This window comes from Sorex araneus, chromosome 1 (assembly GCF_027595985.1).
Source record: "Sorex araneus isolate mSorAra2 chromosome 1, mSorAra2.pri, whole genome shotgun sequence".
Classification (NCBI taxonomy): Eukaryota; Metazoa; Chordata; class Mammalia; order Eulipotyphla; family Soricidae; genus Sorex; species Sorex araneus.
In genome coordinates this window covers 323,850,647-323,873,961 of record NC_073302.1, presented here as the reverse complement: position 1 = coordinate 323,873,961, position 23,315 = coordinate 323,850,647, and the positions used below count along the sequence as shown (strand labels likewise).

The 23,315-nt window shown below is 44.5% G+C and overlaps 1 protein-coding gene across 3 annotated transcripts in view; it reads right to left on the bottom strand.

Moving 5' to 3' along the window:
- MTUS1 (microtubule associated scaffold protein 1) overlaps nucleotides 1-23,315 on the bottom strand; it is a 179,646-nt gene that overhangs the window by 7,754 nt on the left and 148,577 nt on the right. For all 3 annotated transcript variants that reach the window (XM_004610331.3, XM_004610332.2, XM_004610333.2), the window contains 5 exons: nucleotides 19,334-19,400; nucleotides 6,356-6,570; nucleotides 5,610-5,715; nucleotides 3,768-3,841; nucleotides 3,543-3,638 (listed from right to left, as the gene is read on the bottom strand). In XM_004610331.3, coding sequence (XP_004610388.3) covers nucleotides 3,543-3,638; nucleotides 3,768-3,841; nucleotides 5,610-5,715; nucleotides 6,356-6,570; nucleotides 19,334-19,400 — 558 coding nt within the window. The remainder of the gene's footprint in view (nucleotides 1-3,542; nucleotides 3,639-3,767; nucleotides 3,842-5,609; nucleotides 5,716-6,355; nucleotides 6,571-19,333; nucleotides 19,401-23,315) is intronic.

The window sequence follows — 23,315 nt, the reverse complement described above, 5'->3', positions numbered from 1 at the left end:
TCAGTTCTCTCATGATGAGGCAGTGTATTTTATAGAAAAGAGCAAATTATGTTGAGAAAACTATATCCCAAGATTTCTGGAGTTTTACTCTGATGATGAAGCTATGTTGCCTTGCTATACTTCAGTAGTAATACTCCTATCTTTTATTTTGTAACACCCTGATATTTACATGGTATATAGTACCTGTGCTTCTAAACTCCCTCCCAATAGGACCCCAAAACTCTAGTCAGAAAAGGTACTTGCACTACTATGTTCATTGCATCACTATTCACAATATCCCAAATCTGGAAGCAGCCAATGTGTTGAGGACAGATGACTGAATAAAAAGACTACAGTGCATATACACAATGGAATGCACTCGGCTGTAAGAAAAAGTGAAATTATATGGTGGGGTCCTGTGTGGGTGGATCTGGAGAGTGTCATCCTGAGTGAAGCTAGTCAGAAGGAGAAGAAAAGATACAGAATTACCTATCTCATATATGGAATATAAAGAAACACAGTAGAGGAATTACCATGGGGTGGGGGGGGCGGAGAGAGGAAGGGAGGGGACACTGGACAATGGTGGAGGGAGTGGACACTCTGGGGTAAGGTGTAGTGCCGGATATATCATCATGAAAACTATCACTGACAATATGTAAACCACAGGGCCTAAAAGAAAAACAAAATTCCCTAAGTAAACATGACACAAGGGAGAATCAATCTTGAGAGCATGACAGGGCGGCTATCTGAGTAGTATTCTGAGTAGTATTCCGTTGTGTATATGCACTGTGTGAACGCCAAGAAACTATCTAAAAAAAAAGTGTGATACAAATGAACCGCACAGGAGTGACAGACTTGATGCTTGGTGAGGGAATTTTGTGTGGATCATCAAAACTACCTTCCTGAGCAGTGATTAATGTGACCTTTGACTCAAAGGTGCTTCTAAAACTTTCCTAAGTTTTGTAATTTGTTTTCTTTTTTTACATGTGACTATTTGCACTGAAGACACCAAATCCTATCTCATTTTCTGTTAAAAGGAAAAGGCATAATTTACTCTATCAACTTAAAAGGTTAAGGTGCTTACAGTTTTATCTTAGTATTCTGTGTAGTTCTTATTTCCTATCTATCTACCCCTTTCTCTTTTATGTATAGGTTCTTTTCTTGCCCCAATCTTGGCATGCTTAGATGCCAGGGAAATTTTAATTTTTGCCTTCCTCAATATGTTTTCATTTTAGCTTTTCAAAAGCTTCCAAAATACCTGAAAGCTCTCTGAAATCTGCTCCCTGGGGTGAGAGATATGGTTCAGCGGTTGAGGCTCTTCTCTTGTTTGAACCTCTGGTACCACGCACAGTTCCTCAAGCACCACCAGGGGTCACTCCTGAGCACAGAGCCAGGAATAGGCCCTGGCACTGATGGGTCTCCCGAACATCTCCCAGAACCCTCAACAGGGTTACACCTATACAGAAGCCTATATTTCTCTTGATATCAATGAATGTCTGAGACTCTTCCAGAAGAAAATTTAGCTATGACGTTTCTTTCATTGACTATTTCTCACCTAACTTTAATTATCTAGAGACCAGTAATTGGAGGCAAAGGATATAGTCAAGAGAGTCACACATATACTTTGATTTCGTTTTCTTCTCCTTCTGGGGGGTAGGGATGGGGAGTGCCACACCTGGCAGTGCTCAGGGGTCACACTTGACTATGTTCAAGGTTGTTGTTCCCTGGTGTGCAGGCAGTGCCGGGGATGAAACCCAGGTCTCCTGCACACAAAGCATGCAGTCCAGGCTTCTGAGCTATCTCTCTGTCAAAAGGGCAATACCAGGGCACTGCGATGAGGAGAAGCAGAAGTAACTTTTTTATTTTATTTATATTATTTTTTATTTATTTATTTTTTTTTGCTTTTTTGGGTCACACCTGGCAATGCACAGGGGTTAGCTCCTGGCTTTGCACTCAGGAGTTACTCCTGGCAGTGCTCAGGGGACCATACGGGATGCTGGGAATTGAACCCGGGTCGGCCGCGTGCAAGGCAAACCCTACCCGCTGTGCTATTGCTCCAGCCCCAGAAGTAACTTTTTTTAAAGGAGGGAATGGAGAAGTAAAGATGCAAGATGCAAGAGGGTGTTAAGCTTACAAGAGAAATTTGTTTTTCTTTCGCTGTTTTGGGCCACACCCAAGGGTTCTGCGGAATACTCTAGGCTCTGTGCCTGGGGGTCACTCCTAGTATCAAACTAATACAGGAAATTTGTTTTTTAAGAGTGATTTTTATTAATACAGTGATATAATATCCCAGTCATAGAAAGAGAAAAAAGTTCTATCCATGCACTGTAATATGCCTGTAATACTTGGTACACAAAAGCTAGGAGAAGGTAACCTAAAGTAAGAGACCACAGTAGCAAGATTCCATTTCTATGAAACACCCAGAAGCAGCAAATCCCCAGGCTGCTCACTTTGGGTAGTCTGTGGAGGGCAGGGATTAACTAGTGCATGCAGGGTTTCTTTTTAAAGTCATGAGCGTTTTCAGGTTAGATACTTTGGCCAGTGCACAGCTTCCTGATAACACTTATAAAACACTGACTTGTATACATTTTAAAAGGGTGAAGACTTATAGTACATAAATTATCTCAAGATAGCAGTTTAAAAAAAAGGTGGGGGAGAGTTTCATATATAAAACTGACCCCTAGGAGTGGAGAGTTAGTAGAGGGATTGAGGTGCCTTTCCTACATGCAGCTGATCCTGGCATCGTGTGACCCCCTCCATCACCACAGGGAGCAAGTATTCCCCTCCTGTCCCACACACTAGCCACCCGCCCCACCCCCCCAGTGCCAACAGCAGCACCGCTGAAGGTGCAGCCCCCAAACAAACCCTTGTGATTATTATTATCAGGTTTTGTTATGGGGTCACACCTGGAGATTCTCAGGGGTTACTCCTGGATCTGCATTCAGGATTCACTCCTAGTGATGCTCTGGAGACCAAATAGGATGCTAGCAGGAAGGGAGTGTGTGTGTGTGTGTGTGTGTGTGTGTGTGTGTGTGTGTCTGTGTCTGTGTGTGTCTCTGTGTTTCTGTGTGTTTGTGTTTGTCAAACCCAGGTCAGCTATGTCAAGGAAGTGCCTCATCCACTGTAATATCTCTCCAGCCCCAAACCTTGTGATTCTTAATAACAGTATCTCTGTTCTCTTGTAGCATTATCTTTTTTTCCCTCAAGTCTTCAGATGTATTTATTTCCCCCCAGCTTTCTATTTTTTCCCCTTTTTTATTGAATCACCATGAGGTACAGAGTTACAAAACTGATCAGGTCAGGTTTCAGTGATACAGTGTTCCAACACCCATCCTCCAACCAGTACTGTAACATTATCTTAAACCCCTCACAATATGTTGGACTTCATCTGTTTGTCAGTTTTTAAAAATTTTAAATGAAGTAAATAAGGAAGCTATTTTAGACAATTTAAAAATAACACTGAGAACTGCGGAAAAAGATTCCCCATACTTTCTAACACCTCAATACTGAATAGGCTTCTGAGCAAAAGAAAAATTTAATGGTGATGCAAAAGCACAACTTACTATGTTTGCTTTCTCTTGTGATATCCTTTTTTGTTCTTCTAATTTCAACTTTTCATTTAAAGCATCATTTTCACTCTTCAAATCATTGATTTGTTTCTAAAATACAACATGTGGAAATACATTAATAGGCAGAACCAGAAATGTAGCAAATAAACACTGAGCCATCCCTGAACCACACAAACTCCAGAATAATGTTTTTCTCTTTTGATGTCGAGATTTACCCACCTCTAATGATTCCTGCTTATCAGAGAGTAAATCCTCAAGTGACTTCTTTTCCACTTCATGGCTTTTCTTGATTTCTGGAAAGAAGGAATATTTTTTTTAGGCAATAATATCCAGCAAGATTATCATAATAATATCTACAGTTGTGAGTTCACAGAGGTGAGAGCTGATTATGAAGCAGTGTGTATAGCTAGTTTTGATATCATTTTAGTGATCAGTACTCTAATGCAACATTTTTCAACTTCTGATCCCAGGTGTGCTCGCCAGAACATTCCAAAAGTGCAGGGAGAAATTTGTAGGATGGGAGGGTCACAAGAAGGAAGCAAGGTCAGAGGGGCCACAGTTGGAAACAGGTTGAGAAATTCGGTTCTAATGGACCCCAGGAGGTATGCAGGTCAGGTAATCCCATCTTACAAGGTCCACCAGGGCCCACTGCAGCCACCAGACCGGCAGTGTCCATCTCAGGGGTGGCCTCAAGCATGGCCTTCACATTCCTGATCTGGAGCTCTTTTACATTTGCTCTCCTCACATAAGCTGAATGAAGTCTGGAATCAAATCCATCTCTAGCAGGAAGGACACAAATCGGCTGCCCTGGGCCAGCAGTTTTTACATATTGCTTTTGCATATTATCTCCCCTGACTCCACACAGATCCATTTCGATGAGAAAGGCCAAAGGACACACAGCCCATTCTCAGCATATGCCTCGTGCGTCTTGTGAGATCATGGGGGCAGGCAACACCTTCAGTTGCATGCCAGTTCTATTCTGAAACAAAAGGCTTTTAGCCTGTTCCTTCTACGTAAGCTCTTTCTAAACATGATCAAATAATTAAAAAAGACTCCTGTTGTACCCCAGTGTCATCTGTATTTCTTGGTGGTGCTGGGGAGCAGGAGACGTCAGCATGGGCCCTTTCCCAAGACCAGCAAACATTGGCACCTTCCACTTCCTAGGCCCAAGAGTGCAGACATGCGCCCGTATCCCAAAGGCCTTAAGTTCTCTGAGGTGTATTGAAGGATCAGAGAGAGGGTAGGAGGTAAGGTGCTTGCTGTGCAGGTAGCTGACCCTGGTTCAAATTCCTGGCAATATATCGATATATATATGTGTGTGTGTGTATATATATATATATATATATAGTTGTCTCAGCACTGGCAGAGATCACTCCTAAGCAGAGAGTCACAAACAGCCTCTGAGCACTATGGGAAGTGGCCCCGAGTCACCCCCCTCAAAACCCTGCATTTTAATTAATTAATGATTTGGGGGCCACACCTGGCTCTGTTCAGGGCTTCCTCCTGGCTTTGAATTAAGGGTTCATTTCTGGTGGGCTCAGGGAACCATGTGTGGTGCTGGGAACTGAGCCTGAGGGAAGTTGCACTCCCCCCTCCCCCCACCAAGTGCATTTTACTTCTTAAGAAGGCTGACATTTATAACCATTATTTGCATCCTTAAGGACAAGGGCTACAGCTATCAAAAAATAATACAAAAAGAAACCCAAAGTACCCCAACAGAACACAGAAGAAATATAACAGAAAACACAAAACTATGAATTCTTCCATTTTGAGCCTTTAATGCTATTCTGTTAAATTTTATTCTATCTAAATAGGAAAAAAGAGAATGAAAAAATGGAAAGAAAAAAAATCAAGAGAAACAACAAAAAACTGTTGAGGCCAAAGAGAGCTCAACACGCTCAGCAAGTACCCTGCATTCAGGGGCCCCGCTTCAATCCCTAGCATGATCCCGAGTACCCCGAAAGTGATCCCCCCAGCCCCCAGCACAGAGCCAAGTAAAGCCCCTGAACCCTACAAGGTTAGCCTTCCCTCCTCCCCTCCAAAACACCAAAGTATTCTTGCCTGAAATTGAGGCTTCATAGGCCACCTTGAGCAATTCTACTTTCTCCGAGTGGCTGGCTTCAGTCTCCAACTTAGCAGTTTCATGAGCAGTCTTCAAGCTGTCAAACTAGAAGGGAAAACAAGCCACATCAAAACCAAAAGCTCTAAGCTGAAAAACAGCAACAACAGAAGACTGGGCACGTGTGTCTACAGATCACCTAGCACACTCGAGGAATTCCCACCTTGGGTGCCGCTGCCGACTCCCCATTCTAGCCCTGCTTAGGGCTGCACACAGGCAATCCTCCCCATGCTTTGCGCTTCACGGCCAGGGACAGCCAAGTCCATGGGGAGGCCTGAAGGTCTGTTTGGCTGTGACAAGACCACGTAAGTTTCACTTGTCACTCCCCTAGCCTGTGTTTGCCACAGAATGCGCACTTTGTAATATCCGCTAATGGAAAGACAAGTTTACAATTGAGCAAGGAAATTAAAGAGCAATTTATGCACATCATTAGGTGAAAATACAGATTTTTTAAACAAGTGCATTTTTAAAAAAGTCAGAAATTCACATCAATGGCTTTAACAGTCCAACTCTAGACTGGCTGACAAAGAAATTATTTCTAGGTAGGAGGATAGGAGCTTGCTTTTAATTTTCTCTCTTTTTTTCCCCCTCTCTTCCTTCCTTTAGTGTATACACATAGTTCTGACCATAAGAGGTAAACATAAATAGCCACAACCAAGAATATGTTTGGGTTTCCAAAAACACTCACCTGCTCTTGCAACTGAGTTTTATACTTCTCTGCTTCTTCAATGTAAATGTTCTGGAGCTTTTCACACTCCGCGGTATAGAATTCCTTAAGCCGATTCTCGAGCTCCGTTAGGTCTGTCTGGTGCTGCTGGTTGAGCTTCTGGACAAATCCCTCATAGGTGATCTGCAACTCATTTCTAGCCTTTTCCAATTTCTCACAGGTGGTTGAAGCAGTGACTGAAAAGAGATTTTTTTTTTTAAGAAGGGGGAGTCAACAAAGACTTTTTTGACTTGTTAAATGTCCTTAACTCATAACCTTCCCAAACAGCTGTGAGGACTCTGAAAGCATAAGCTTAGTTATGCTTATGGGGGCTGGAGCGATAGCACAGCGGGTAGGGCATTTGCCTTGCACGCAGCCGACCTGGGTTCGATTCCCAGCATCCCATATGGTCCCCTGAGCACCGCCAGGAGTAATTCCTGAGTGTAGAACCAGAAGTAACCCCTGTGCATCACTGGGTGTGACCCAAAAAGCAAAACAAACAAACAAACAAAAAACAAAAAAAAAACTTAGTTATGCTTAGTTTACAGTGATAGGTTTACACCATCTTTGTTTACAGTGATAGGTTTTCAAATTCTTTTTGTTTGTTTGTTTTTTGTTTGTTTGTTTTGGGGCCACACCCAGAGTTGCTCAGGGATTACTCAGGGATCACTCCTGGTAAGGCTGGGGAGCCCTATGGGATGATGCCAGGATCAAACTTGGGTGGGTCCAGAGTAAAGCAAGTGCCCTACCCACTGGATTACAATATTATCTCAGTGACTATGTTTTCAAAGGTTGACAGTATAGATGCGAACAATAAAATAGAGTAGGAGGAAATGATTGTTAGCAGATGGAACAAAACAACAAACAAAAGTTAAATCACTTAGCAACCAGTAGGGAAGCTAAGTACTTGAGAAGAGTGAACCTTCCAAGTTAGGACTATTACCCTTTAGATGGTGACTAATCAGCAAGGGCCATAAGGAGGAGAGGCTTGATTGGCTGAAGCCTCTCTAAGTAGGAGGAGAGGTTTTGATTGGCTGAAACCTCTCTAAGGACAGCCAGTCAGTAAAGGAGAAACAAAGATCAGCGTGATAAACAAGAGGGATTTTAAGCTTGAGCTTAATTTGAACTGAGTTCAGTTTAGAGGGTAAATACAGTAATAAAAACAAACTATTACAATACACTGAATACAAATCACTAGAACACAAAAATCTTAGGGGGGAATTTTTTTTAAAGCAATAGCAATAATATAGAAAAGTTATCATTTTTTTTCTATTATCTGATAAACTCCTGGTGGCATATTTGATATGCAAAAAACCAGTAAAAATAACAGGTCTCATTCCCCTGACCCTGAAAGAGCCTTCAATCGTTGGGAAAGACGAGTAAGGAGAGGCTGCCAAAATCTCAGGCTGGATGAATGGAGATGTTACTGGCACCTGCTCGAGTAAATCGATGAACAACAGGATGACAGTGATACAGTGATACAGTGATCTGATAAACATGATTTAAAATCACAGGATTCTTCTCCTTCACTAGCACGAACAAAAACACAACCACTAACACTACATTGCAGAACTAGCATGAAAACATACAATCTACATGTACTGTAATAAATCCTGGAAGGTCTCTGTCATCTTGCAGGAAGTTTCACTTTGGACTTCTCCACCCCTTCCTTTCCTGAGTGAACAGAGGTGAATGGAGGGCACAGTGCTTAGGGGAGGGGGATGCATTTCTTCCACATCCCAGAGTCCCTGTGGGTAGTGGTAAGTACGCAAAATTAATCTTTACATTTCCTGGGTTCAGAACCAAAATTTCAGGAATTGTGGGGGAAGTATTGTTTCTAAGCACAGGAGAGAGGGATTTATGACAATTCTATCAGTCATGTGAAACTGGCTGGTTCCTGGCAGGAATATTTGCAGTAACGCAGACTTGTTTTATAGGGAAATATGTCACTTGGCAGCAAAAATACTGAAGTCACATAATAGTACTTTGGCAGGCGGTCGGTGTTGGGGGAAGTTCTGAGGGGGTTTGCTTCGGGCAACTCCCAGTGGTACTCAGGGGATAACTGTGGTACCAGAGAAGTGAACCAAAGGTCAGCTGCATGCAAAGCAAGTATCTTAGCCCAATACAATCTCTTGAGTCCATATCTGTATTGTTTCCACGGGAAAATGAGCCTTATGGAAATACTAAGTATCTGCTAAAGAGAATCTTTAAAATTCAAATAAACCTACAAGTATTTATTGGAAAGGAGCCAATGTTTCAAACAAACACTAATACTTGGTCACTGGCACCAGATGGGCCTCCCACACATCTTAGCTAATTCTCGCACAAGTGCGAGAACCTCACTGCTCAACACATGACTAAGGAGAGAGAGTGCCTACACAATTTGCCTGCCACCCTTAGTGTGGGGTAGAGATGGACTCACTACAGTGAGCTGTGTGAACAGGAATCCTGTCTATACCCACGGCTTGTGCTCTTTCCAAACTTCACCAAGCTGCCTCTTGCAACAGGTACTGGAGAGAAAGAAAATCTCAATTGTCTGTCTGAAATGATAATCATGGTGCTCTAGAATTTAAAAGTAAAGAGGATATAGGGGCGTCCACTCATACGGACCAGTGAATAGGGCATTTTCTCTGTTTGGGGTGGAGGTGGGTGGAAACTAAGGGCTAGGGATGTAGTTTGGATCCCTGGTGCTGAGAGCATACATTAAAGAAAAAAAAAAGCTGGAATAGTGTTAAATTTTGGGAAGCCACCACAAGTGAGGTAGAGGAAGGAGTGAAGGGAGGAGAGGGAACAGGAGAAAAGGGGTCTGGTGGGGGATGGGTGTATGACTGTTATTATTGCAACAGGCCAAGCATAGGCCAGCCCCAGACGGTGACATCAGCCTGCAGCTGCACACAGACCTTTTGCTCTGTTTACAGCCACGGGGTGCTGTGTGGAGAACAGCTGGGCTGAAATATCCCTCGCACAAGTGGCTTTGTTTTGAATTAAATGGCCTGGGCCCCCCAAGGAAACATTATTTGGCAGAAAGACATGTAAGATAATTTTGTTTTAAAACTGGACACATATGTAAACGTTGTACCAAGGGTTCCAGAGTGCTCCTGACCTCTGTGCACATACACGTGTGTGTGTGTGTGTGTGTGTGTGTGTGTGTGTGTGTGTAGGGAGGGTTGTCCCATGGTTTCAGTTATGAACTCTGCCTGACTCAGTACAGGGTGAGCAGACTCCTGACTCCCCTTTTCAGCCTGGTATCTTTCTGGATTATTCTGCAGAATTCTAGTTAGTTTCCAAAAACACTACATTGAAATCTACATTTTCAATCTGGGATGAACCAGGCCTGAGAATTCTAGGCGGGTGACACCCTAGGCATTCTGACACATTAAAACATGGAAAATGGAGCAAGGGGAAAACATTTCCAGAGAAGCTTCGAACTTGTTTGAAATTTTTGCTTTAATTATCTGAATGACATCTAGAAAAGTCCAATGTCAGAGCCAAATATATCCTCTGAAACCAGAAGTGGGTTCATCCACGTCTTTTAGGGGTCCCCCAAGGAAAGCCTTTGCCTGATTAGCCCTGGATGACTTTTCTATGCGGCCAAGGCCAGATTTTCACAATTTCCATCTTGAAGGGATGAATTTCCTTTTGGGATTGATAAATTATGCTGTTTACAGGGGAAAAAAAATTCTTTAAGCCTTACCTAACTGGTAAATATGCCGTTTTTTTTGTTTTACTCAGTATGTTCTTTTTTTTTTAATTTTATTTTATTCTTTAATTAGTGAATCACCATGAGGGTACAGATACAGATTCACACATTTTAGAACTTGTTTTTCCCTCATCCAATGTTCACAAACACATCCCTCCACCAGTGCTCACTCTCCACCACCAAAATATTCTTTTGAAAAAGACACAGAGCCTTCTTTTTGCCATCTGAGTAGTATGCATCATGAGACAACCAAAAGGTATCTCCATTCTTAGGCACATAAAATAATGGTTTAGTAGAAAAAGCCAGAAAACTTCGGTTCATATCTCGGCCATTTTACCTATGTGATCTCAGCAAATTACTGACATCTTCTAAAGAACCATTTCCTCAGTTTCTAGATGGTGATATTAGTTCTTTTTACCATTTTTGCAGGAAAAAAGTATAAAAGTATTTGGAGGAGGTAAATTGTATATAAGGACTCTGTGTACTATGTTTGTTCCTTTTCTGTAAATTTAAGAATAATCTACAGTTGAAAAATTTTTTTTGAAGGAAAGGGAAAAAGAAATTGTTTCATCCTAAGACACATTTTCTCACTGTGTGCTGTAACCCCTTTTCTAAAAAAAACTGACAAGGGGCCTGCAATATGACACAAAGGGCCAGTGTGCATGCTTTGCCAGAAGTTGGGGTTCTAGAGGGTCTGAGGATTGAACCCCAACTGCTGTGAATGACTTCAGAGCAACAAATTAAGTAGCTCCTGTGCTCTACTGGGTATGTACCCAAACAGAAACACAAAGGGAAATCTCTCTGTGCCGGACTAGAGTGAAGCATGCAACGGCCGTGATGTGAATCATTACAAGAATCCTAATGTGTTTTTAAAAATTCGAATGTGTTTAAAGAGCCTGATACACAATGACAACGAGAGTGGGAAATGATCACACGGGACAAGAACTGAGTCCTGTAAAAAGGGTAAAGTGATACGCATGCTACCCTTTCAGTAAGAGAGGCTGGCAGAGAGGGGGAGAGGGAGAGAGGGGGAGAGTCAATTGACCAAAGGACTCAAGGAAGAACTGTGACCTTTTCCTTAATTGCTTAGAAGAATTTCAATGGAGAACCTATTCCAGGAAGAGATCCATCACCTTAGATAACACCATCTAATGTGACCCAGGTGAGGGACAGAGCCACAAGCACGGCTGTTAAGAGTCCTCTGTGTGCCACAGCTTTTGCATGGCACACACAAACATTTGTCTACTCAGCATTTGCCCTTTTCTTCCTGGGAATTGTCTGCGTCCCCTGTGAAGCCTCCAACCTCTGCCTTCTTTCTCCCTAACTCAGGACGGCATGTGAACTCCATTCTTCAACTTAGATAAAGATATCTGCAGTCTGGCCACAGTTGTTTTTTTTTTTTTTTTTTGCTTTTTGGGTCACACCTGGCTATGCACAGGGGTTACTCCTGGCTCTGCACTCAGGAATTACTCCTGGCGGTGCTCAAGGGACCATATGGGATGCTGGGAATCGAACTCCGGTCGGCCGCGTGCAAGGCAAATGCCCTACCCGCTGTGCTATCGCTCCAGCCCCCACGGTTGGTTTTTATAGTAGATTTTAAAAATTCAAGACCACTGTAAACACCACATCTGGAATTCTGCAACCCCAAAGAGACTTCACTGTAGCATTTGAAAGTACTTTAAATACGCAGCCTTGTTAAGCCACAACTGTACACCAAACTAAAAGGGTGAAGAAATTAACACATTCCATAAGGTGTGAGATAGCCTGACACTCATAGACACCAGGCCAGTGTTGATGAGACAATTTACATGCTGCTTTTGACAGAGTCAAGTAACTTTTCTCTGGTAAGACTGTTTAAATCCAACAACACTCCTCAGATTTTGACACGAGTGAAGAATTTTGACACGATCATTTCCAAAGTCACGATCAATGTAAACCAGTGCTTATTTAAAAGGATTTCCCAAGCTGTCAGTTTTACCAAATTTTACCTTTACTCACTATGCAAGGTTCTTCTAAAGTATTTTGCTTTCTAAGGTGTTTGGCTCTAAGTAACTTAATTTGAAAGCATCATTAAAACAAATAAGTTCCAAACCAGGAAATGCAGAGTTTTATCATTGTGGTTAGGAAACAGGGAGTCTTCAATGAAACATCTTCCTCAGAGCAGAGAGCTGGTGCAGGGGTAGGATGCTTGCCTTGCATGTGGCTGACTCTAGTTCTACTCCCCAGCACCTCAAGGGATTCCCTGAACAGAATCAGGAGTAACCCCCTGAGCATCACTGGGTATGGCCCAAACCTCCCTCTTCCCTACACATAGAATAAAATAGTTTTCTCTTCATTTACATGAAAAAAAGTGTAATTCCTTAACAAGAAATGATGGGAATCCCCAAAAGATCATAATTGACTGTTACAGTTTGATTCACACTACAAGGAACCAAAATGACATACTTATTCCCTATGTCAGAGGTGAATTGTTTGTAGGGCGCAAGGGAAAGTGTTATATGCAGCTGCTGTGGGCTCAATCTCCAAGACTCCAGTGCACTGGCTGGTGGTCCAGGTATCATTGCCACCTCATCCTTGGGCCCTCACATGAGCTAAAGGTGGGTTTTGCAAGGGTCCTCCAGTCCTCCTGAGTACTGTGTGGGATGGCCACCCCCACCGCAAAAAGACAAACAAAAAATTGAACTATAATTTATTTCAAGGGCTCACACTTTCAAAACTATATGCCATTTAACAGGGATAATCCTAAAGTGTTTCCAAAAAAAACCATAGTTTGCCTTACTCTATTACTCATTTCTGAAAAGATATGTTTTAGTTTTGAACTATTGAAAAATACATATGTAAGCAGTGAGTATTTGCAAATCATGCGAGTGAACCGGGCTTCCCTAAGTGACTGTCCTCATCAGGAAAGTCTCAACCACTGACGTGGAAGGTGAGGCACGTGGGACTATAAAGAGGAAGGCCCCTGGGTCTTGCTCTGGAGGAGCTTAGCAGGGTGGGCTTGGGAAGCGCTTGATATCACGCCACGACAGGAAGCACACGCCATGGACTTTTTAGGGCACACTTGGAAGACACAATGAACTTGCTAGAGAGATCTGGACAAAATAACTGAAGACAAGGAATTTTAGCTGAGACTTGGAAAAGGCATGTGAGGAACAGAAAGTGGAAAGGCAAAGAGGGTGATGCGTGCCTCGGAGGAAGCAGAGAGAGTTGGATGAACCCTAGCTGCAGCCTGGGGACACGAAGCGCATCTGGGGAATCCTACAGGCAAATCACATGTGGAGACTCAGGGATGTTTTAGTGTTCTATCTACAGAGCCCAAATGGAGTTACATAGGTTTGTTTAAAATGTCCAGTAGTGCCTAACTTCTTAAATCGTGGATGACTGATTATTGAGAGTAGCAAAGGTCACAGAAAAATTAACAATGGTGGGGAAGGTGGGTGGTACCGGCCCCGCTCTCCGCCAAGATGTGATCCTGGCGGCCGCACGAGCATGATTCCAGAGGCCAGCTAACCTACTTTTGGTACCGGCAGCTCCTTGCAGAAGTGTCTCCAGACTAAGAACTAAGCCGTGGCCCCATGCCTGCCCAGGAGGGGAAAGGTTTTTCTCTCTCACCTTTTCCTTGCGCACGGGGTGGGGGGAGGGGCATGGCGACCGCCATATTATGAGGACCACTATGAGAGATACAAGCTGGCAATGATTCAATTTCTGGAAGAAATTTCCCTGGACTTAGTTGTAAAATACAGAAATCCAAAACCTCATATCTCTTCACAGAAGGTCTGACTCTAGTGGAGAACTCCTAACAATAATAGTTTTTTTGTTGAGATATTGAATGTAACCAAAGTGAAGAGAAAGTAAAGTGAAATTTATCAGTTACACAGGTGGGGGAATGGGAGGTATACTGGGTTTTTTTGTGGTGGAATCTGTGCACTGGTGAAGGGATGGTTGTTTCAGCATTGTATAACTGAGACTTAAGCCTGAAAGCATTGTAATTTTCCACATGGTGATTCAATAAAAAAAAAAAAGTAAAAAAAATAATTAACAACAGTAAAAGGGTTCTGAAAGCAAAATGGCCAAATATTAGTTCAAAATCAACCACGTCACAAATCCTAGTTGTTTCTGGCCCTGTAACAGAGGACACATATAACATTTATTATAGTGTCCTGATAGTATGTGAGAGAAGTGGATCTGGAGCCAAGGTGACCTGCTGGGAATTATGCAGGGAAACCACTGCATAAATACGCCAGGTGAGAAAATGGGGGCGAGGGAGTGGGGGAGGCGGGGCATGGTTGAACATGAGCAGAGCCAGAGCAGAGCACTGAGGAAGGAGGGATTCGATGCCATCAGAACACAGACCCACTCGCATGGGGAGAGATGAAGAAGCAGGAGGGGTCAGCTGTTAGCTGGAGAATAGGGGAGCACGTGACTAATAATGGCATCAGATGCCACCACAGAACACTGGCGAGGAACGGGCTGGAATGAGGAGACACTGCAGATTGTTCCGGAAGGAAAGGGCTGGGCTGTCAGGAAGGTCAGATTAAAACTCTGGGGAGGGATGGATAAGGAACCCCCTGCTTCCTGACTGCACGAAAGCGGATAGGAGTAATCCCACTGCATCCCCACTCACTCATGATCAGAGTGGAGATAAGAAATGTGATGGGAAAGTTCTGGATATAATTCCAAGCATACAGAGCCAGGGAACACAGAAATGAAGCATAGATGAATCATGGAGACATAGAGGTGAAAAAGCCAGCAACAGAAAATGATGTACTACTGTATAAAATGAAATTCAAGGATAGACATAACTTGTTGAGTGTTTTAAACACCAGATCAGGGTTGTTTCAAGTGGAGGGGAGGGGAGAGAGACATGAAGGAATTTTCTGATGTGATGGACGCTTCTACATCATGAGAAAGGTGGAGTTAAATGACTGCATGTGTTGGTCAAAATGAGTGGACCAATCAGCATCCACTGCACGGAAATTACACTTAAAAATCAATATGCAGGTGAGAAGACAGTGTCAGGGCTGGAGCGGCTGTCTCCCTACGTGCTCTGCATTCTGGGCTGCCTGACCGGCAGCAGCATTATACTGTGCCTTGCTGGGGGCATTGAGCACTGAACTGCCGGGCCCTGTTAGTTGGATTATTGATGCAAACAGTCCCCAGACTCTCCTGAGCACTTCTTGAGAGTACTTCAGGTCCCACTACCCCCCCAAAAAAGAATCAGAATAAAAAGTTACATATACACACACATAGCCCTTTATAGTTGTATATATAAACAAAGACAAGGAAATAAAGATAAAAGTTACATCAGGATAAGAGAGATACAGGCTATTTCCTTTCATTTTCACACATTGTCCTTAAATGAAAGAAAAAAAAAACCTTAAATGCCCATTAATATTTATTAGTTACTCATGGAAATGAAAAAAAAAATGTTTTGCTTTTCTCATAAGCAGCAGGGGAAGTAAGCCTTGGCATGCAGTTAAGGAAGGGCCACACTCTCCGGAGACAATCTGAGACACGAATGGACTAAAAACATGAGTGTGAAGTATGAAGGACTCGTGTGCGAAGGGTTTTAGGCTTTTAAGTTTTTGCAAATGTATGCTGCACAGAATAAATGTCTTTCTTCACAGAAGATGTGGCTCAGACTGGTCAAAAGCTGCGAGTTGCACTGCAGGTAAGTTGAGGTGACTTGGAGTAAGGATGTCTTATGTTCCACTTGCTGGAACATAAGAGGAGGGACAATGGGGGCAGACTCAGAAGGTCAGGGGGCTCATCAGGGTCCTGCACTCTGCAGTCTGGGAACCATGAGGCAGTTCTCAGAGAAGGACAGGACACATGCCCTGGGCACGGTGGGCCAGGCCCGGTGCCTTCATATCCATCACACTTTTATTTGTTCTTCCCGCTGTCTGGCAGATTCCCCACTCACTTTGTAGTGCCACCGAGAAAAGCAGGACGCAGAAGTGGGATAGCGGTTACAAGGAGCCTGCCCCGGGCTGCAGACACCAGACTGCTCTGCAACCTGTGGCCTTGGGGTCGGGGCAATTTCCTGGGGATTCGTCAAAAGCTCCTACCCCCAGCAGGCAGCAGTTTCAACAGGTAGGGAGGGTTGAAGAACGCTGCACTAGATGAACATACACCAAGATCTGCCCCACAAGCTCGTCTCCACTGTCTGCAGGGGACACGTCACATCACTTCCATCTGAGTGCAAAGGGAAAGAAACAGCCTGTCTCGAGGCAGTTCTAATCTTTCAGCTCATCACAGTCCTTCCTGCCCTCACCCAAGAGCAAATGCAGCTAGCTACAGCGCAGCCATGACTTAAGCACAGCATGAGGGCCCCAGAGGCAGGTGGCCATGCACTGCTCCCGGTTCCAGGGTGCAGACAGGATACAGACTGCCAACGGGGACTTGCCTAGGCCACTCAGAATTTAAGCGCGTGTGTGTGTGTGTGTGTGTGTGTGTGTGTGTGTGTGTGTGTGTGTGTGTGTGTGTGTGTGTGTAAGAGAAAGAGAGAAATAGAGTGAGAGACAGAGACAGAGAGACAGAGTCACAGAGACAGAGTGTGAGATTGACCATGGTCTAACCACTCTGTACCACTGCCTCAAATTTTACACCTGTGTTTTCAAGTTTTCTCAGCTCATGCTGTAAACAATCAGGTTGGCAGCTCTGAGCACTCTCTTCTTTTTATTGAACTCCTGAAAGGTTTCTCTTCCCCCACATATCCAAACACTTCCCTGAGTGTTTGACACACACACACACACATACACACACAGAGAGAGAGAGAGAGAGAGAGAGAGAGAGAGAGAGAGAGAGAGAGAGAGTGTGTTGGGCCACATCTGGCTGTGCTCAGGTGTTACTCCTGGCTCTGCACTCAGGAATCACTCCTGGTGCTGCTTGAGAGATTATATGGGATGCCAGGATCAAATGTGAGCCGGCCACATGTAAGGCAAGCACCCTACCCACTGTGCCCTCACTGTACTGCCGCTCCAGCCCCTGCTCGACACATTTAATCCAAGGTGGGGGTGAGGGGAAGCACAGCTCTGCCTTGCTGACAGTGGGGGTGGCACATTCCCTGGGGCTCTGGCCATGGATGACTGAGTGATAGGGACCAGCCAACCGTGGCCTCCTGACACCTGACAGGCACCATCAGAACACACTCCTTATCAGAGGGATAGCTGAGAGTGGGAACCCGCTTGTCACAGCTATCTCCTGCCCGGGCTGAGTCTCAGCGTCCCCAATTTTAATCATTTAATCATGCTATTCTCTATCGAGTAGAAAGAGGACCCCCATTGCAGTGAGGTGCATGAGAACAGCTCCCCTGGAATTCTACTGGGTCTCGAGGGGAAGCTGAGAGTGGGAACCCATCCCAACCTCTGCTGCTGGTACAACATACCCGCCACACCCTCATCCCAACCTCACTGAGGGTTCAACTAACTTCACCGCACACAAGTTTGCCTGACTCACTCAAGATCCCTTGCACTGTCTGGAACACAGACAAAAGTTGGCCATTTAGGTTGTTAAAATAAAAGTTAAAAAAAGAAAAAAGAAAAAAGAAAAGGATTCCAGTGAAGAAACAAGACAGAAAGTTCTACAACCTGGAAGAAAGGGGTTACCCATTTTTCTTTGGACAGAACTAGAATTTATTTATTTATTTATTTATTATTTGCTTCTGAGCCATACCCAGGAGTGCTCAGAGCCTACTCCTGGCTCTGTGCTCCGGGATCACTCCTGGTGGTGCTCGGAGGACCATATGGGTTCTGCGGATTGAACCTGGGTTGGCTGAGTGTCAGGCAAATGCACTACCTACTGTACTATCACTCCAGCCCTGGACAGGTCTTAAATTCATGTTGTCAGTGTGATTTGCTGCACTTGAAGGCTCTTGAGTTTATCCCTTCAGGATGAAGATCTGTGCTTCCTCAAAACAGGTTCACTATAATTCTCACTGGATTCTGAAGTTCCACCGGGAACTCTTCCATAAAATAAGATGCAAAGAAACTGATGTCCTGGTGGGGCACCGAGAACCTGGAGGACTTGCTGGAAGTCTGGCCAGCAGGTATTAATCTCAGGGTCTCACACATGCAAGGAAGGTCTGCACTGTGGACAGCCTGCCCAAGTCCGGCCTTCTTACGGGGAAAAAGCATGAGAATGCAGAGACAGCCTTGACATCAAGTCCACTGCCCTTTATTCTGGGTCTTGGGGGAAGAGAGAGGACCCTTAAGAGTGTTCCAGGACAGCAAATGATACCATATTTGAGCTCTGATCTTATCCCTGGGAAATCGGACATTTTTCTCCTAGAACTTGATGAACACGATTTCCACCTCTGGTCTCATTTGTTCACATGCGTGCTTATGAGGACATGGACAGTGCAGGCAGAAAACTGCACCCCGCAAGGAATGCAGTCACTTCTAGGAATCCCACCACCTACTCTCCTTAGCCTAAGCCCGAGCAAAAGCAGGAAGCTGATTCTTGTAGGGCTCAGGCACCCCAGCGGAAAAGGGGGATCCGGGCAGGAAGTCCACTCCCACACAGAAGTAAAGGCACAGAAGCTGCACTGACTCTCTTCTGTACCTGCTCTCCCAGGAGACCCAGCAGCTTAAACAAAGGTGGGCTGGGATCAGCAGTTTGGGTGGCACCAAATGCCACCAACCTTAGAGACACGTGGCTTCCGGTGGAGCTGGGTTCTAGCCTACTGAGAGCTCAGGAGGGGCAGGGCCGGGGCCCTTTCTGCAGGCTTCCTCTGCGGCAGCATCCTTTATCTCACTGCTCAAGCCACCTCTAGGAAGGATCCTATAAATCACTTATCAGAGAGGCAATCTCTCAACTGCTCTTTGACATAAAAAGGAGTTGGTGGGGTGGGGGGGTGGTGTGTAAAATTATTTAACAGGAACCCACACAATTACAAAAAGCATTTTGTTCCTCTCTTCAGGAAGAGAAATGTTTTGGTCATCAGAAAGCTCTGCTAGGTTTAGTCAGATCAAGTGCCAGGAATTCTGTGAACCTGGGGTCGAGCTGCCAAGACTCAGAAGAAATGTCGATAGTTAAGTGTTTGCACAGATACCAGAGAGACAGATCCCAGCGCCAGCACACAACTCTCTCCAGCCGCAGCACGGATGGGAAACGCAAATGTCCTGATTCTGCCCCCATCCCACAAAATTTAAATGAAGCCCCCAGTCCCCTTCCTTCCCAGCACCCCCCATCTGCACATACACCCAGGAACTCCCCAAAAAATAAACTTCAGAAAAAACCAAAACCCAATGAGCTCTTACCTAGTTCTCCCCGGAGGTTGGCGAGTTCTTCAGATAGAGTTTTGTGTTGTTTCAGAGCTTCCTCCCGCTGCGGAAAACACACATCAGGTTACTCCTGGGCTTGAGAGGGTCCCTTTCAGCCAGGCACACATTTGCTATCACTGGGAAAATGAGACTCGGCATCGAGAAGCCAAGATAGTCATCATTTAGGCCACCAGTGTGTGTTGTGCAAAAACACAGATGTCCCCCAGACGCTAAGGAAATCCATGTTTCAGAAATCGCTATTTTCCCTTGTGAAACTTTCACTGGTGGCCCTGAATGGCCCATTTGACAATATTTACTTTGAGCCACGCTTCATGGTTAAGCCACAGAACCTTTCAGCCAACGCACACTGTACTTAAGGTGGAATGCATTCTTTTCCTCCAAGGGCAATAAAGGCTTAATCAGTGGAAGATAAATATTTAATGTTCCAAACATATGCACTTATACGCACTTTGTCCTGTGTTTGCAAAGAAAAAAAAAGTTTTGTTACAAGACCAATCCCTTACTTCTAAAAAGTAAATGACAAAAAGTTTATTTTAAGGCTACTGTGGGGCAGGCGGGGGGACCCGAAAGAAAAAAATGACTTTTACTCAACTACACATTATTTTACTCGGGGTGAATGTTAGTTCAGCCTGGCCACTGTAACTTGAAGATGTTAGAGAAACAAATCAGAGAAAAACCAGAGAGCTGTTTCAGAATCTTAAAAAGCCAGTTATCAATCTTGCCATAAAGACTAATTTCCAAGTTCCCGGCAGCTTAGAGCAATCGCACACACATATCCTTAAGCGCACATAGTAATTCGCTTCTTGAAAGGCCGGATCCCCACCAGCAGAGCACAAGGACGGAGAAGGCAGAACCCGTAGCTGTGAAATGCCCTCCCGGCCCCCGCACGGAGCTCCAGCCGCGCTGGTCTCAGTGCCGCAGAGATCATGAGACCGGGCTTTGCCGGCAGGACTGGCTCGTGGTTCAAAGCGTTTCCCCCTAATTCCACACAGCCTCTGCCCTAGTCCCTGGCATTCTTCTAGAAAAGCACTGTAAACAAAATACTAATTACCCTTGTTGCTGCACATGGAGAAAAGAGGCACATTTTGCTGCTGGAGCAGCCCATTTCCAAGCTTCTGTCTCCAACTCCTCCCGCCCCCCCCACCACCACACTGGCCCAGAGTGCACAGGTGGCCACGCCACCCACTAGTCGGGTCTGTCTACATTCAGAGCTCTACCGGGAGGCGTGCCATTGGTCCTCGCTTAGCCTTACTTCACGTCCTGCAGGTTACCGTCTGCTTCAGCCGCCTCTCCTCACAGAAGCTGATGCTGCAGCTTCTGCCTTTGGCACAAGCAGCCTGTGATTACTTAAAGCCACAGCCCTTCATTTATGAAAAACGAGAGCCAGACATTAGACTGATCGATGGCCACTTACTTAAATATCAGCTGGTGCAGGAGAAAGAAAAACTGACCTTCTCTGCATGGGTAATGGAGTTATTTTTAGATTTGTGAGCCTTTTTTTCTTCTCCTCACTAATTGAGGTCATTAAGATTATTACATTTACTAATAGAAAAAGGAAACTTGCCACCCCCAACCCCACCCAGATCCGCACACTCAAGGCACTTTATAAGCCAGGCTGTGAACAATGAAAGTGGGGCACAGTGTGACATCAAATACAAAATGTTGTAAAACAACTGGTGTTTCCGGGAAATTTTTTCATTTAGATGCCTTAAACATGTTCCCCTGGGATTTTCAGAAACGGTGGATCAGATAGAGTTTGTAACTCTGCAGTAAAAGCTGGGGAAGTCAATGCACTAACACTGTGTGATGGACAGGCCAGTGACGGGGCTTTAAGGCACACTCCTCATTGAGCACATTTTGGTCCCTGTGGTATTTGTGATGTGGTTTTGCTGTTGTCTTTTTGGGTCACTCCTGGCAGTGTTTAGGGCTTATTCCTGGTTTTGTGCTCAGGATGACTCCTGGCAAGGCTTGAGGGGACTGAACTCGGGTCAGCTGTATGCCAGGCAAGCGCCCTACCTACTGCACTATTTCTCTAGTCTCTAGATGTGATTTTTAAAAACACAGCATTGAGTTTATCTCAAGTCACAAATTGGTTGAACCCAGTTCCTAAAGTGAGTACTATGCTTTTCCAATGTGAAAATTAAACTTTTTTTTTTCAGGGGGGCTTTTTGGGTCACACCCAGCGATGCACAGGGGTTACTCCTGGATTAGGCACACAGGAATTACTCCTGGCAGTGCTCAGGGGATGATATGGAATGCTGGGAATCGAACCCGGGTCGGCTGCATGCAAGGCAAATGCCCTACCTGCTGTGTTATCACTCCAGCCCTGAAAATTAAACTTTTAAGAAAATCAATCTCGATTTAAATAGGAAAACCATTAAATAAAAGCACACATATCAAAGAGTATTATAAATAATGATATCTCAAATAAAATTTTAAAAATTAATTGAAAAAGCAATAAATAATTTGCTTTGCATGATGAGGGCCTGGGTTTGGTCCCCAGCCTGCATGGTCCCTGAGTACTACCAGGAGAATCCCCTCAGCACAGAGACAGGAATAGTCTCTAAGCACTGTCAGGTGTAGCCCCAAAACACCAGACCAAAAGAAAAAAAAATTTCCTAAATCTACTCTCACATGGTAAATTACTAATAGAAAAAAAAAAAGCTGGCAAGAAGGTTACATAAGCTTCAAATTTATAGGGAAATAAAGGGATAAATGAAAATTTAAACTGTCAGATTAACTTCAAGGAATTAATTGTGTAAAAGATGATACTGTTATAATAATAAATACATACATACAAGTCATCATTTTTCTTACTAAGGAGACTGGAGAGGGGGATAAGGAGTTTTCAGAATTCATGTGGACATTTTCCTCCACTTACGGCACCCAATGTTCCAGCCCCCAAGGCCCAGAATCTGTCTGCACCTTCCAGCTGTTGTCAATCCTGAGATCACTTAGATGCTTTTTGTCTAAATGGGTGGTGCCTGAGTCCATCAGCTCTTTCCTGGGGGACCCGGAATGCGTTCCTCCTCTTCTATTAGTCCTACCTCCAGCCCAGTCCTGACATCCCCTCTTACTACACTGCAGGACCACTGGGTCATCATTTCATATCCTATTTACACAGAAGTGCTTTTCCTCAAGAGACATCTTCCACTGAGTGCACAGAAGGACTTCACCTTAGTTCCAGAAGCTCCCGTCACCCTGCACTCCTCTCTTGTCCAGTCCTTCCCTGTCCTTGCCTTCCAGAGTGGGAAATGCCTGGTTGTCTGTACCTGAGCCCTTTGGGGGAGGCTAAGTGTCTGTCACAGACAGCATCCCCTCCTCTGAATGCCTAGATGAATATTTTCTTCTGAATTGGTTGCCAAGATATTACTCAGCACTAATTAACCTTTTCACTGTTGGTTAATTCCAAAGGTTAACAACCACTCTGAAGGAAGTAAAAATATGAAGGAATGTTTTTGTTTTGATTTGGGGCCACACCTCGGAGAGTTTAGGGCTTATTCCTGACTCTGGGCTCAGGGATGACTCCTGGCAGGCTCAGGGGACCAAATGTCATGCTGGGGGATCAACTGCATGCTCTACAAGCACCCTCCCCACTTTCCATCTCTCCAGCCTAAAATATGAAGGAAACGTAAAGCATGATGTTGAAGAAGGCTGGGGCCTAGAGAGAAACTAAAATACGGAGACAAATTAATTCATTAGCTATCTCAGGGAAGATGACGGATCTGCAGGGAAGCAGGACAAAAGAACAAAAGTTCAGGGGCTTTGCATAGAGTCCTGTGCATACTGCTCCCACGATGCCCAAGCCGTAATAAGAGTTTTGCTGAACACCGCCTGGTAAGTTGCCCTTGAAGGTACTTACAACCCATCACATATACATGAGAAAAGGCATTTTGCCTCAGATACTGACTGCATTTGTTTGTTTCTCTTGGAGCTATACCAAGTGGTGCTCAGAGCA